The sequence below is a fragment of the Podarcis tiliguerta genome (assembly GCF_965153285.1).
Source record: "Podarcis tiliguerta genome assembly, chromosome: 3".
Lineage (NCBI taxonomy): Eukaryota > Metazoa > Chordata > Lepidosauria > Squamata > Lacertidae > Podarcis > Podarcis tiliguerta.
Window position 1 is genome coordinate 96,276 of NC_139536.1, and position 14,496 is coordinate 110,771.

Consider the following 14,496-nt stretch of genomic DNA (forward strand, 5'->3'; position numbering starts at 1 on the left):
GACTGACTGGGCGGTAATTATTTGGGTCCTCTCTTTTCCCCTTTTTGAAAATAGGGACAACATTTGCCCTCCTCCAGTCTGCCGGGACTTCGCCTGTTCTCCAGGAATTCTCAAAGATGACTGCCAGTGGTTCTGAGATCACATCTGCCAGTTCTTTTAATACTCTTGGATGCAGTTCATCTGGCCCTGGAGACTTGAATACATCTAAACTAGCCAAGTATTCTTGTACTATCTCCTTAGTTAGTCTGGCTAGGAGGCTCCTGGCTGTTGAGAGTAGGTAGGTTATAAGCTCTCTATAATGTGAGTGGTCTTTTCGATCTTGGAAGATGTCCAGTATGCCCAATTCTGGGGTGAGTTCTAATACCTGTTAGTTTTTTTTGCATATCTTTTGTAGAACTGCTATCCAGAAGGGTTGGATTTTAGGTTATTCCCACCACATGTGGTGGTATGTGCCTGTGGAGGGGCAGTAGCTTTTCCAATAATAAAAAATAATAAAAATTTATTATTTCTACCCCGCCCATCGGGCTGGGTTTCCCGAGCAACTCTGGGCGGCTTTCAACAGAACATTAAAAACAGAATAAAACTTCAAACATTAAAATCCTGGGCATATCAGCGCCAGTTTCCAGGGTGTTAAGTACCACCTGCAGGTGAGTTTCAGAGTGAGTTCCCTTCTTTTGGCTGATAGTGACCTAAAAGGTGGGCTTAATTTCATAGTCTATGTCATCTTCCCATTGTTCTTTGATTGTGTCAAGGGGGTTTGTGGGATTTTGGAGCCATATTTTGTATATTGTGGATACCATCCCTTTACTGTGTCCCTCTGCTGTCAGGAGGTTTTCAATGATGGTCAAGATCTCCTGCAATGCTTTTGCAAAGTTTTTTGCAGATAAAGTCGCTCAGATTCAGAAGGAGGTAGACTCCACCGTGGGAGCAGGGCCAGGGTGGGAGAGTGCTAGAGTTCTGTCTAGTCCTGTTACATGGGATCAATTCCAATCTGTTACCTCCGAGGATGTGGCCAGGCTGCTTGGACAAGTGAAACCGACCACCTGTCTCCTTGAATCTTGCCAATCCTGGCTGATAAAAGCGAGCCGGGAAGGGCTGGGCGATGGGCTCTGCGGGGTGGTGAATGCTTCCCTCTGTGAGGGAGCCTTCCCAGACCCGCTGAAAGAGGTGGTCATTAAATCGCTTCTTAAAAAAACATCTTTAGACCCAGCCAATTTGGCCAACTATCACCCAGTCTCAAATTTACCATTCTTGGGCAAGGTGATTGAGCGGGTGGTTGCCAAACAACTCCAAGCACGCCTGGAGGATGCGGACCATTTGGATCCCTTCCAATCGGGATTCAGGCCTCACCATGGGACTGAAACTGCCTTGGTCGCGCTGGTTGATACATAGAGGAGGGAGAAAGGTTGTTTTCTGCTGCTCCAGAGAAGCGGACACGGAGCAATGGATCCAAACTACAAGAAAGAAGATTCCACCTAAACATTAGGAAGAACTTCCTGACAGTAAGAGCTGTTCAACAGTGGAATTTGCTGCCAAGGAGTGTGGTGGAGTCTCCTTCTTTGGAGGTCTTTAAGCAGAGGCTTGACAACCATATGTCAGGAGTGCTCTGATGGTGTTTCCTGCTTGGCAGGGGGTTGGACTCGATGGCCCTTGTGGTCTCTTCCAACTCTATGATTCTATGATTCTATGATCTCCGGCGGGCTAGGGACAAAGGTGAGAGCTGTTTCCTAGTTCTGCTGGATCTCTCAGCGGCCTTTGACACCATCGACCATAACATCCTTCTGGACCATCTAGAGGGGCTGGGAGCTGGGGGCACTGTTATACGGTGGTTCCGCTCCTTTCTCCTGGGCCGTGTCCAGAAAGTGGTGGTGGGGGATGAGTGTTCAGACCCCTGGGGTCTCACTTGTGGGGTGCCTCAGGGTTCCATCCTCTCCCCCATGCTTTTTAATATCTATATGAAGCCGCTGGGAGAGATCATCAGGGGGTTTGGGCTGGGTGTTCATCAGTATGCGGATGACACCCAGCTCTACCTCTCCTTTAAATCAGAACCAGTGAAGGCGGTGAAGGTCCTGTGTGAGTGCCTGGTGGCTGTTGGAGGATGGATGGCGGCTAACAGATTGAGGTTGAATCCTGACAAGACAGAAGTACTGTTTTTGGGGGACAGGGGGCGGGTGGGTGTGGGGGATTCCCTGGTCCTGAATGGGGTAACTGTGCCCCTGAAGGACCAGGTGTGCAGCCTGGGAGTCATTTTGGACTCACAGCTGTCCATGGAGGCACAGGTTAATTCTGTGTCCAGGGCAGCTGTCTACCAGCTCCACCTGGTACGCAGGCTAAGACCCTACCTGCCCGCGGACTATTTGCCAGAGTGGTGCATGCTCTAGTTATCTCCTGCTTGGAGATAACGCTCTACGTGGGGCTACCTTTAAAGGTGACCCAGAAACTGCAATTAATCCAGAATGCGGAAGCTAGACTGGTGACTGGGAGTGGCCACCGGGACCACATAACACTGGTTCTGAGAGATCTGCATTGGCTCCCAGTACGTTTCCGAGCACAATTCAAAGTGTTGGTGCTGACCTTTAAAGCCCTAAACGGCCTCGGTCCTGTATACCTGAAGGAGCGTCTCCACCCCCATCGTTCAGCCCGGACACTGAGATCCAGCGCCGAGGGCCTTCTGGCGGTTCCCTCATTGTGAGAAGTAAGGTTACAGGGAACCAGGCAGAGGGCCTTCTCGGTAGTGGCACCTGCCCTGTGGAACGCCCTCCCAGCAGATGTCAAAGCAATAAACAACTATTTTACTTTTAAAAGACAAGTGAAGGCAGCCCTCTTTAGGGAAGTTTTTAATGTCTGATGCTGTACTGTTTTTAATATTTAGTTGGAAGCCGCCCAGAGTGGCTGGGGAAACCCATCCAGATGGGCAGGGTATAAATAATAAATTATTATTATATTATCATTATGTCAAGGGCCTAGTGGCTACTGATTTTAAACTTGGATTGTTTAAGAAGGCTGCAGGCACCACATTTGAATGCCAATGCCCATCAGCTGTGGGAGCAGCCCCCTCAAATATTTTATTGTTGGGGCCGAAGACCCCACAGCCCCTGGGAGTTGGCTCCTGTGTTGGCCACTGTGGGAAAAGGATGCTGTGAACTGCCCTGAGGTCTAGAGGTGGAGGGCGGCTCACATTTAATTGGTGGTGGTGATGATGATGATGAATCTATGGGCCCCCTTGGCCTGGTCCAGCAGAGTTCCAATGAGGAGGAGCCAGGCGGCCAGCGCCCCAAACAGCTATTTGGGGTGGCAGTGCTTCGCTGCTGCTCCTCTGGGGAATGATCAGCTGCTTAGCCCTAATGGCCGGCCAAGGATCAACTGGGTTGTGAAAGGCCCCAAGGCAGGTGCGCCCGCAGCGCGGCTTGAACAGCTGCCGCGTCAAGGACCGAGAAAGTATGTCAGGGGAGCCGGTGAGGAGAGGCAGCCCGGAGGGTCCTGGACGGGGGCGGAAGGACCTGGCAAATGTACCCCCCCCCCAGCACACGCCTTGCCTCACGGTAGCGACGTTTCTCGTATGCAAATCGCAAGGGGGGGTCTGATCCCGCCCTTCTTGGGGCTGAATGATATCATAGAATCACAAAAGGGCAGAGCGGGAAGCGGCTCCAAGGGTCATCAAGTCCAACCCCCTGCAAACCTCCCTGCCCCACCGATAATCCCGGAGGGCTTTCCCCACGTGCAACTTCGGTTCTGCTTTGCGCGGCTCTTCCTTACTCTGCGCCTCCCCCAAAAAATAAACCCGTAGGGCGCCAGGTCGGAGCCCCGCCAAAGAGCGCCCCCTCGACCCTGGCCGGGGCGTGACGTCGGCGGGGGCTCCTTGTTGCCCGAATTCCCGGGCTCCGGCCAGTGGCCACTCAGGTCCGGGGCAGCTGCTGCCCTCGCGGGGAGGCGAGGCGGAGGCGGCGCCAACTGGGCGGCGCTGGGCGGGCAGACCGTCTCCACGACGGAGCGCGGCTGGTGCTGCTGCAGGGACCGCGTTGCCTCTCCTGCTGCTGCTGCTGCTGCTGCTGCCGCCGCCGCCCGAGCAGTCTCCGCAGCGGCACCGGGCCTCGGCCGCTGGGCAGGGCTCCTCCGCTGGGCTCTGCGGACGCCTCGGCCCGCCTGGATGGAGCCGCGAGGCGGCAGAAGAGCAGGAGGCTCCGCAGCCGGGAGCGCGGCGCTGGCACTGACCCGTCCGGCGGGAGCCGCTGGGGCGGAGACTGCGGGGGGCCCCGCGCTGGCCGCCCCCTGAGCGCCCGGAGCCTCGCCGTCGCCTCGCCGGGCTCCATGAGCAAGTGCTGCGCCCGTCCGCGGCCATGGCTTCCCTCCCCGCGTACCTCAGCCCGGCGGCCGTGCTGGTGCTGGTCAGCTGCGACCTGTGCCTCGTGCGCGCAAGTAAGTGGCGGGGCTCCGGGCGGGGCGGGAGAGAAAAGGCCCCCGGGGGTCAGGATCGGCGCCCCCAGACCAGCGCGCTCTCCCCACAAGCGCAGGCCCGGCTGGCTGTCTCTCGGGCCGCTGGCCTTGGTGCTGAAGCCGGGCTGCTCCGCACACCGACGAGGGCCGTCGGAGGGCGAGGGAGGGGGTGGGCAAGGCGGGGGTCTCTTTGGCCCCAGCTCTGCCCTGCCCTGCTCGGCTGCGTCACTGGCCGCCCATTACCCGCGGAAGCAGCCGGATCGGGGCAGCAGCGCCGCGGCCAAGGCAGGCTCGGGCCCCTCTCGAAGCGCCTCGTTCCCGGCAGCCGCGAGCGGAGCCCCGGCCAATTTCATTAGAGTAAAAGCCTGGCTCCAGGGAAGGCCGCGGCTGCCAGCTGGCCTCGCTTGGGTGAGAAGGAGCCTCTGCCCACGTCCCCGGCCTCCGCCTCCTCTCGAGAAGTGGCCAAGGTCTCTTGGCAGGGGGCACCTCCTGGCACCCCGCGGCCACTCCGCTGCCCTTGACCCACGAGGAGAAGGTGACTCTGGCCCATTCATGAGACACCCCACGCGCGGTCACTATCCCCTCAGTCTGGCCTGCTTTGCCCGGATTCCGGCCCCAAACCGGCGGCTGTTGCTTTACTTCCAGCTGCCCAAGACGAGGGGCCCGACTCTCCCTCGCTTGGAGGAGGACACCTTTTGACCTCTCTCCACACGCCGGCTTCCGCTCCCCAGACTCCCCTGCTTGGCAGGGTCCGTCTTTTTAATGCATAAAAGCTGACTTTGAGCCGAGGCCCCTAGGAGTTTTAAGCGCAGCTTGCAAGGAAAGTAGGTGGTTGTCAGGAGCTGCCATTCCCGGCGAGTCTGAAACCAGGCAGGTATGGCGAGGGGGACCTATTGCCGGTCAAGCCAGCAGAGTTCCAAGAAATACATTTATTCGTTTACTGGTCAAATAGATGGCCCTCCTGCTTCTTGCCTGGTGCCCTCAAAACAGAAGTTTCTCAGATGAATGGCTTAAAATACAACTACAGAAATGGCGCAGGAGCAGAAGGGGATCCGTGGAGGGTTCATAGCCTCCCCTCACTCTCCACCCCGGGTCTCCTCTGGAGCGGTAGCTGGAGGTAGGGAGCGGCCCTGTGGCCGAGGTCAGGAAAGGGCAGCCCAGCCAGGGCAGGAGGCAACCTGCTGCCTCTTTCCCCCAAAGAAAGGGGGCCTCTGTGGCTGGGGGGGGGGGCACAGCCAGGGCGCGCGGTTTTGCCAGGACTCTGATGAAACGCGAGAGCGCAACTGTGACAGCTGAGCGGGCGGGAGGCGCCACTGGCGGGGAGGTCAGCTGGGAGAGAAGGCGAACTGCGGAGTCCAAATGTGGAAACTCTCGGAGGAGGAGAAGCCCTGGGAGGAGCAGGTGCTTCTGCGGGATGGAGGGTCTTTCCTTGTGTCAAGGCTCCCCACAAGGATCTCCCCCCCCCCCCGAGCCACTCTTCCCCTTGGAGAGGCAACAACCTTTCGGCCTTCCGCGTAAAAGATGAATAGGGGGGCACAGTGAACATGGAGCACAAAATAAGAAAAGAAAATATGCTGGAACAATATTTTTCAGACAATTCTTAATTGATCTGTGGAACTCACTGACCCAGTATTATCCTCCTCAAAGGAATATTCCTGTCGTTCCACCACCAGTTTCCATGTTTTTTTTCTTCAGCTTGCAGTCAGAATCTCGGGCCTAGGGAGCCCCTTCCATCATAGTCCATATTTCAACACAAATGAAGCGTCCTGGGCTCATAACCTTTAATCGTCTCTGTCTGGGTCTCACCACCGGAGTTCACTTTTAGAGGGAAAATGGCTTTAGTTTTCATATTAAGTTCTTTTTTTGTTTGTTTTTTAAAAACTAAAGCTCAAAGCAGCTTGCACGAAAGCACTGCATTGCAAGATGATAACTCTTAGCTCTAAAGGGTATAACAGCATCAAGGACGCTGACGCTGCCTTCCAGGCCCTGCTCCCCTCCTTCTCTAGGGGTGCGAAATCCCCTGGAAAGGCCGCTGCTCCCTGGACAAAGTCCTCCCCGCAGCAGCACCAACTTGTGCCAGCCCCCGGGAGGGAGGAGAAACCCGAGGCGGAGATGGAAGGGACCCCAGGGGTCATCCAGTCCAGTCCTGCCCAGCCACCAGTGACCCTTCCATCCCTGCTTGCTTCACAGATCGGCCCCCGTCGCCCGTCAACGTCACCGTCACCCAGCTCAAGGCCAACTCCGCGATGGTCTCCTGGGATGTCCCGGAAGGGGACGTCGTCATCGGCTACGCCATCTTGCAACAGGTGAGGCTGGAGGAGGCGGCAGGCGGGGCGCACCACTCCTCTGTCCCGCAGCCCCACCGCCCCCTTGCTTCTCACTTCCCCAACCCCTTTTTCGGCCAAGGGGGGCTATGTTCTCTTCCCTCCCTCTCTCTGCCCTCATCCTCTGACGCCCCCCCCCCTCCTTTCCGGCAGCGGCAGGACGGGCAGATGCAGCGCTTCATCCGGGAGGTGAACACGACGACGCGGGCGTGCGTGCTCTGGGACCTGGCCGAGGATGCCGACTACGTCATCCAGGTGCAGAGCATCGGCCTGCACGGCGAGAGCCAGGCCAGCAAGAGGGTCCACTTCCGCACCCTCAAGCAGAGTGACCGCCTGCCGTCCAACAGCTCCAGCCAGGGTAGGCGAGGCGCCCGGGGGACCTTCCCCTCTCCCACCCCCGCCCTCCGGAGCCTCGCTGACCGGCTGGGCGCCCCTGTCCCCCTCCAGCGCCGCCTGTCAGTCCCGGGCCTCATCCGGGGGCCAGGAAGCTCCGTGGTGCCTCCGTCCTTGGGCAGGTGGGGCCCCTCAGTGACCTGTGGGCAGCCCAGGCGGAGGGGCCGGCGAGACCCTACCCAGCCTGCAGCTGCTCTCCCCTCCTTGCTCTTCCCCGGCTCTGAAAAGAGCCCCTTGCCTCGCCCGACGGGGCGTCCCTCCCGAAACACAGCTCTCTCTCTCCGCAGGAGACATCACCATGGAGGGGCTGGACAAGGAGCGGCAGCTGCAGACGGGCGAGATCGTCATCATCGTGGCTGTGCTGTTCATGTGGGCAGGTGAGAAGCTCCCTTGGGCCTGGTCCAGCACGCTCTGCTTATGTCCCTTACGGGTGTGTGAGTGTCCCACTAGCGCTGGCCCGGAGTTTGTCTCTGGGTGCACAGCCAATGTTCCTTCTTCTTTGCTGCATCTTTTGGCTACCGTTGTTTGCACGGAGGGGCCACGCCTGACAGCCTTGCGGCCCAACTGAAGCATCCCGTTGAACGCGGCTCCGTCAGAAGAGCCCAGCAGCAGCAGCAGCAGCAGGATCAGGCCCAAACGAGCGGGGGCACCTCAAAAAGTGGCTACCCAGTTTGCAAAGCGCAGCCCTTTCCTCCTCTCCGCTTGTGATTCCCGGTCGGATGCTTATGGTGGGGGCGCACCCCAAGTTCCCGATGGGCAGTTGGCATCTGGGTTAGGGTTTGGACGAGCAAGATCTGGGGAGCGACCAGCCACTAACTCCAGCATGTCAAAAGGCGGGGCGGGGGGAGAGACCCTTGCGCGACGGAGGCCCCTCGTCACCTTCCTTCCTCCTTGCTTCGGCAGCGGTGATCGCCCTCTTCTGCAAGCAATACGACATCATCAAGGACAACGACTCCAACAACAACAAGGAGAAGAGCAAGCCGGCCTCGGAGCACAGCACGCCCGAGCGGCCCACCGGGGGCCTCCTCCGCAGCAAGGTGGGGGGCGTCCGGCAAGGGAGCGGGCGGGGGCCGTGTCGGAAGGGGAGAAGAGGGAGCTTGGCTCAGCCCACCATCGCCGGGGAGGGGCGCCAGGGCGCGGAGCTCGACGGCCGGCAGCCCAGCCCGACACAGCGGGGGCCCCGTCCTCGGGGCCCTCGGCGGCTGGAGCGGGTCTGTGCCGCCACCGCCTCCTTCTCCTCCGGATGCTGGTTGCGCGGCTGGAGCAAAAGCGCGGCCCCGGGAGCCGTCGGGGCTCCGGGGAAGTCGGCTTTGGCCGAGTTGGGTCACTAGGAGCGCTCTTCGTCGGCAGCAGCCGGTCTGAAGGGGGAGACAGGGCGCCGGAACCGAACCCACCCAGGGCGGGTTGCCATCTTGCAAGCGAAAATGACAGGTGGGGACTTTGGACACGCATTTTTCGAAGGAGCGAAGGTGCCGAGCACTCTCCAGGGCAATGGGGGCGATGCTGCAAAGGGGGCGCAGCAGTTGAGCTGCGGGGGAGGGGCACAGCCTGGCCAAGAGGGAGCGGGAGGCGTCTGGGGGTCCTGCTCGCTCCCACCACCCTCTCTCTCCCTTTTCCAGAAGATGAAATCGCCCTCTGTCAACATCATCGAGGTGTAGCTGAAACTCCCGGGGACCTCAGTGGCCTCCGCCCTGCCACCACCGTCGCAGCCTCCTGCTTCCCTGCATGCAAAGAGTTCCTGCTTCTTCTCACCCCAGGAGGAGCAGACCTGCATGGAGCCCGCCGGGGCCAAAGTGCATGCGGAACGCCGGGCTCACCCTCTCGCCCAACCCTTCTCTCTGGGGCCACCGCCAACGGAGAGCGCAGCAGCCACGTTGGGGGAGCTGAAGGCGCGACCTCGCCCAGCCCCCCCCCCCCTGCAGCTTCACCATGGAAACTGTGGACTGGGCCCTGAGCAGGGCCACCACCCAGAAGACCATGCTGGGCAGACTTTGTCGCCCCCATCGAGTTGCCTTCAGCCCCCACGCCTTCCCACCTGCCCCCTCCCACTTCAATTATAGGGTTCCTGCCAGCTGCCCTTGGCTTCCTCTTGGGGAGGTACCAGCTGTGTGCCAACTGCCTTTGCCCTCCACCTCCAGCCAAAGCCACCCCCGGCCCACCTCCACCTTCTTCCTTCTCAGCAAGATCAGGAGGGGTCCCTTCCCTCCTGGGGGCTGGAGAACTGCCACCCACCACCTCCCCCTGGCCACATCCAGGAGGAGCCCCCCCCCATGACACACAAGCACCCAGCACCGCCTTCCAGGAGTCCAGCTCTTCCAGCCTGAAGGCTCAGCTCAGAGCGCTGCGTTGGGAGTGGCAGATGGCCTTTCGGTCCTGGCAGAGAGAGAAGAGCCCCATTTGCCTATTCCCTCCAGCAGTGGGGCTGAGAGCAGCTCAGGGCCCTTTGCCTGGAGGTCAAGCCACCCCATCCCACCCTTCCCTCAGGACAGGCAGCTTTCCGCCTCCCCAGTTGGGCAGCAAAAGGCCCTCTTTTGCCTCCCTGTTGCTCCCTTCCCCCCCCCCCCCAGCCAGAGAACCTACTTTAACCAGTGAAGACCCTCGCAGGCTCCCCCCCCCTTGCAAAGAGCAATGGTGGGGGGCTGTGGAATCCCCTGCTTGCCCACCTTGCCGCTCCACAGAAGGGCTGTCGCCCAGGCCCACTTGGCTTGCTTCTCCCCCCTTGGGAAGGGCCTGCCTGGCACTGCTCACCCGAAGAGCTCTGGATGTGGCTTCCAGGTGGAGCCAGACTGGTGAGCCCCAGGCAGGTGAGCCAGGAATCCCGGCCCAGGAAGGAGACGGACGGTGCTATGCCCCCCACCCCCTGTGTGCCAGTCAGGCTCCCCCAGAGCTGGCCGGCTGTGCCATTCGCTGCCCCCTTCCCCCCGTGGGCTGAGGCCTCTGCAAGGAAAGACACCCAAGTACAACAACAGTAGAAATGGTTTATTTCCCTTTAGAAAAGGACATTAAAAACTAGTCTTTTTGCTACAAAGCTGTGATTTGGCAGTGATGAGCAGCTGGTGGGGAGGGGAGGGGGCTGCCTTCCCACCAGAGCTGGACGGCAGGGCGGGGGGGGGGGGGCAACAGAGGGAAGGATTTATCTACACTCAACACAGCCCTCTTCAATGTGGGGTGCTTTTGGACTGATGGGAATGTGAATGCTGCCCCCCCCAATGTTCAGGCCTCAAGAGCACCATGAGGAGGCCTGGTGCACCCAACCCCGAGACTCATGCTGCCCCCCCCCCTGCAGAAGAGGTCCTGGGGCTGATGATTCCTGCTGAATGCCCCGCAGGGTGCTGTTGGGGTTCCCTGGGCCAGCAGGGTGAGGGGCTGGCCTGGGTTGCTGCTGAGGGTCCAAGGCAGGCTAGACCAGGTTCCCAGAGGTGGGGGGCAGCTGGTCCTTGTGGGTGACAGACAAGGGGCAGCAGAGGCTGTGCTGGAGATGAGCAGCGAAGACACGGTGAGTGGCAGGAGAAAGATGAGGAGAAGCAGCCTCAGAAAAATGTCCCCGGAGGCAGGCAGCTGCTGGGGGGGCTGCAGCCCCAGGCCGCCACTGACTGGAAGCGGGCAACTGGGGAGCCCCCAAAGGCAAGCCCCCCCACACCTGAAAAACACAAGGGCGTTGAGAGGAGCCACTCAAGAGGAAGGAAAAAGACAGAGAGAGAGACGGGAGGGAGAGAAACCTACAAATGGAAGAGGCCATGTGAAAATGCAGGGGAACCCCCAGCTCCTCTGGAAGAAGGGAAATGAAAAGGCTTCAAAGGGATTCCCCCACCCCTTCATCCCAAGCAAAGGTTGAGGGCGGGGACATGCTGGGGGGGGGTCAATGGTTACCTGTGGTGGGGCGGCCCCTCTCCTCTACGCGGCTTGGGGCAGAGAAGAGACAAAGATCAGAGCAGCAGCAGCAGCAGCAAGGAGAGCCCTCCAGCCAGACCATCTCCTACTCCACAAGCCCTGCAGCAGCCCTTCAATGTGTCCCCCCAGAAACAGAAAACCCACGCCTCTGACTGCCTTGCCCCCCAACCAACAGGGGACCTTGACGCAGCCAACAGGCCCCTACCCAGAGAAGGCTTCGTTGAGATCTTCCTCCTCCTCCTCCTCCTCGTCCTCCTCTTCTTCCTCCTAGGTCAGAGAAAGCCAGGTGGCTGCCAGGCCCCGAGAGAGAGAGCAGGCAGCCCCCGCTGACATACAAAGGGCGGGGCTGGTGAGGGAGGGAGCCTCTTGGCCCTGAGAGCCAAGGGGGCCTGGCAGTGGGGCAGCAGGTCACTCCCAATACCGTACCTCAAAGTTGGTCTTGAAGGGGGGGCTGCCAAGGGGTGACCTGCCAGGCGGGCGGGTGCTTTCCACCGGGGGGCACAGCGGACTCAGAGAGGGCTTCTTCTTCTCCCCCTCCCCTTCCCTGGAGCCTGGTGGAGAAAAAATGCCCAGAGGCTGAAACCCCCAAGACCCCCAGCAGCGCCCCCTCCCTTTCCCACTTGCTGGCACTTTGCATCCTTGACATGAAGCCCCCCTCCTGTGCCCCCCACCATCCCCACCACCCCACAACCTTGGAAAAGAAGGGTGCACCCGGGGGGGGGGGGGCAACAGAGCCACCAAGGAAGCCAGACGGGAGCAGGTCACGGGTTTGGCATAGCGATGGCTAGGGGCACGGCCACCATCCGTACCTGCCTGCGCAGCCTCCCAGAGATCCAGGGCCACCTGGAAGGCCTGAGCCACCGTCAGAGTCACAGCCTGGGCCTGCATGGGCGACACGAGGCAAGAGAAGGCGACCGGGGCAGCCGGCGAGGCAGCGCCCTGCAAAGGGCCCCGGGAGGGAGGTGGGGAACCCTTCTGCGGGGCATGCAGGGGCAGAGGGGCCAACTGGCGAGCAAACCCCACCCCAAAAGAGCAGCGCAGGACCCAGCCCTCCCCAGGGGGCCAACACAGCGCTTACGATCTTCTTCTTGGGCGACAGAAAGGCGTGGCACTCGAGGGCACCGCTTTGGGGGTTCTGCGCCACGTAGGCAAAGACTTTGTTCTGCAGCTTGTCTGTGGTGCAATAGGAAATCCTGAAAGAGGGCAGGAGAGGAGGCAGCGCTCAGCATCCCCACACCAAGCACCCCTGGCAGGGCAAGAGCAGGAGGGCTCAGGACGGGGCAGGGGGCCGTGGGAGATGGCCACGTTACTGGGCATGCAGGACTAAGGCAGAGACGCAGAACGAGAGCATTTTGCCCCAGCAGTGGATTATGGAAACAGGAAGAGCAGAAAATGTCCCCGTCCTGCAGGCAGCAGAAGCTGGAACCGGGGAGCACCCCCCCCCCCAGGGAGCAGGGAGGGACCATGATGGGGCTCCCCAGCAAACCACGTCCCCCAGGACAGCAAGGCTTTGTTCCAAAGGAGACGCCTGCGGGCTGCCCCTCACTTGGCTTCCGCAGTGCCCAAGAGGGTGCATGTCTGCTTGCTTTTTATGCTTGCTCACAGCCCAGCCAGCGGGCAAGTCCTCAGCCAGGCAGCCATGCAGAGAGGGGCTCAGACAGGCAGCTCCCTGGCCTCCAGCAGCCCTACCTTGCAGAAGCATCCTCACACACCTGTAGATGGAGATGGTCTCAATGGTCTCCTTGGTCTCAGCGTCTTGCAGAGAGAGGCCTCGTGGGGAGACAGTCAAGATCACCTTCCGGAATTTCTTGGGCCCCACCCGAGCCTGAGGAGTGAAGGTAGAGATGGGGAAGGAGGTCTCCTGGATAATCACAGAAGACCCCTTAGCCCAGCCCTCAGTTCCTAGGAGACTTCCAAAAAGCGCCACCCCCCTCACCCTGCACCCATCCTGTGAAAGAGGCAAGCTGGAGCACAGAAGGAACTCAGGAAACATTCCATTTTTGGCAGACAGAGAATTTCTACTGGGAGGCATCTCCATCTCCTTATCCGTAGATTTGTCCAATCCCCTTTCAAAGATAGTTCTAGGCTGGTGCTCATCATCACACCTGGAGACAGCATGTCAGGACAAAACCCTTTTCTCCAAATCAGGAAGCCCCAGATGCAGTAAGGTTTCTTCCAATCCCTGCACCATTTGGGCTGCCCTTTATTCTGGCTCTACGGGAGCTTATTTTCTTAGGTTGGGGAACCAGAACAGATCTGATCTCCACCAAGATCCGTAGCCAGTGGCTCCTGAAACCAGCCACCGCGGAATCAGCAGTGAGTCTGTCTGAGGGGAACAAGACCTTCAGCGAGACCCTCAGCAAGCAGCCAACTTTCACAGATTCCTCAACTGCAACATTCCTTCAAGATGACAGCTTTTTCTAAGCTACTTCCAAACCTATTAGCTGCAACGTTCTTTATGTAGGTCTGCCCTTAAAAGGAGCTTGATCTGTTGACAGTTTTCTCTGGCACCAAACGATCCAAGCACGTGACTCCTCCAATCTTGTCCCAGATTCCCTGGTTGCTCTTGATCATGCCGAGGCTCAGTTGAAAGTAGAAAACATGAGAAACCTCAAAGGGAAACCCAAGAGCAGGATTTCCAGCAACAGGAATCCTGCCGCCTTGATTGTGGAGGCAGAGCAGCAGCCGTGGCCAGCCCTCTCCTCCTCTTAACCCAGGGTCTCTCCAGCATAGCTGTCAACTTTTCCCTTTTCTTGCGAGGAATCCTATTCGGAATAAGGGAATTTCCCTTAAAAAAAGGGAAACGTTGACAGCGGTGGTCTCCAGCTGTCTTGAGACTACAACTCCCATCCTCCCTAGCTAGCAGGGTCAGTGGTCTGGGATGGTGGGAGCTGTAGTCCCAAAGCCGCCCGGCTGGTGGCCATCCCCGCCTCCGGCGAGCCTCGGGTCTCCCTTTCGCCCCCTACCGTGGCGAGGATCCGGTGGATGGCGGCGCTGGCCATGTCCTCCCCCTTGGGCTTCTCCACCAGCGTCATGCCCAGGTACTTGAGGGCGAAGCCCATCCCCTCCAGCAGCGGCTCCCGCATGTCGGACCACGACTCCGGCAGCTCTGCGGGGAGGGAGGGAGGGAAGGGGCGCGGGGCCCCGTCAGACCACCGGGGACGAGCAGGGCGGAGGAGGCAGCCCCGAGAGACCCCCCCCCTCCTCCGGGGCTGCTCCGGCCCCGCGCCCCCCCCCCGAGTCCCACGTGGGGCTCCCGCGGCGGGGAGGGACTCACGGTGGCGGCGGAGGCGGGCGACGCCCAGGCGGTGTCGGGCGAGGCTGGGGCTCCGCAGCACGGCCCGGCCCGCCGCCCGCAGCGCCTCCATCGGGAAGGGACCGGACGGGGCGGACGGACGGAGGGAGGCAGGCAGGGAGGGAGGGGCTCCGAGACGCCGCCGCCGCCGCCGCCTCG

The 14,496-nt window shown here is 60.1% G+C and overlaps 2 protein-coding genes across 4 annotated transcripts; one reads left to right on the forward strand and one right to left on the reverse strand.

The window, feature by feature from the left end:
* Nucleotides 1–3,987: 3,987 nt before the first annotated feature.
* On the forward strand, nt 3,988–10,179 carry FNDC4 (fibronectin type III domain containing 4). The gene is made up of 6 exons (XM_083434360.1): nt 3,988–4,416; nt 6,625–6,740; nt 6,912–7,116; nt 7,439–7,528; nt 8,055–8,188; nt 8,771–10,179. The coding sequence occupies exons 1-6, from the start codon at nt 4,338–4,340 to the stop codon at nt 8,807–8,809; spliced, it is 663 nt and encodes a 220-aa protein (XP_083290486.1). The 5' UTR covers nt 3,988–4,337; the 3' UTR covers nt 8,810–10,179.
* LOC310674742 (low density lipoprotein receptor adapter protein 1-like) lies at nt 10,110–14,470 on the reverse strand. 3 transcript variants are annotated; one of them, XM_083434359.1, is made up of 9 exons: nt 14,320–14,470; nt 14,009–14,151; nt 12,755–12,867; nt 12,121–12,235; nt 11,852–11,924; nt 11,469–11,593; nt 11,248–11,309; nt 11,022–11,053; nt 10,110–10,791 (listed from the first exon to the last, which is right to left on the reverse strand). In XM_083434359.1, the coding sequence occupies exons 1-9, from the start codon at nt 14,408–14,410 to the stop codon at nt 10,682–10,684; spliced, it is 864 nt and encodes a 287-aa protein (XP_083290485.1). In that variant the 5' UTR covers nt 14,411–14,470; the 3' UTR covers nt 10,110–10,681. The 3 variants fall into 3 exon arrangements, with proteins under 3 accessions (XP_083290485.1, XP_083290483.1, XP_083290484.1); XM_083434357.1 differs by lacking the exon at nt 11,022–11,053; XM_083434358.1 differs by lacking the exons at nt 11,022–11,053; nt 11,852–11,924 and having other exon boundaries at nt 12,121–12,215.
* Nucleotides 14,471–14,496: the final 26 nt, after the last annotated feature.

What these genes read in the sequence shown, in the direction of transcription:
- LOC310674742 (XM_083434357.1), bottom strand. Translation starts at nt 14,410, where the DNA reads ATGGAGGCGCTGCGGGCGGCGGGCCGGGCCGTGCTGCGGAGCCCCAGC. An exon ending in TGTCGCCCAAGAAGAAGATC is followed by an intron (nt 11,925 to 12,120) that starts GTAAGCGCTGTG and finishes TCGCCCATGCAG; the next exon opens with GCCCAGGCTGTGACTCTGAC. An exon ending in CTGGGAGGCTGCGCAGGCAG is followed by an intron (nt 11,594 to 11,851) that starts GTACGGATGGTG and finishes TTTCTCCACCAG; the next exon opens with GCTCCAGGGAAGGGGAGGGG.
- FNDC4 (XM_083434360.1), top strand. Translation starts at nt 4,338, where the DNA reads ATGGCTTCCCTCCCCGCGTACCTCAGCCCGGCGGCCGTGCTGGTGCTG. An exon ending in GCTACGCCATCTTGCAACAG is followed by an intron (nt 6,741 to 6,911) that starts GTGAGGCTGGAG and finishes CCTTTCCGGCAG; the next exon opens with CGGCAGGACGGGCAGATGCA. An exon ending in TGTGCTGTTCATGTGGGCAG is followed by an intron (nt 7,529 to 8,054) that starts GTGAGAAGCTCC and finishes TTGCTTCGGCAG; the next exon opens with CGGTGATCGCCCTCTTCTGC.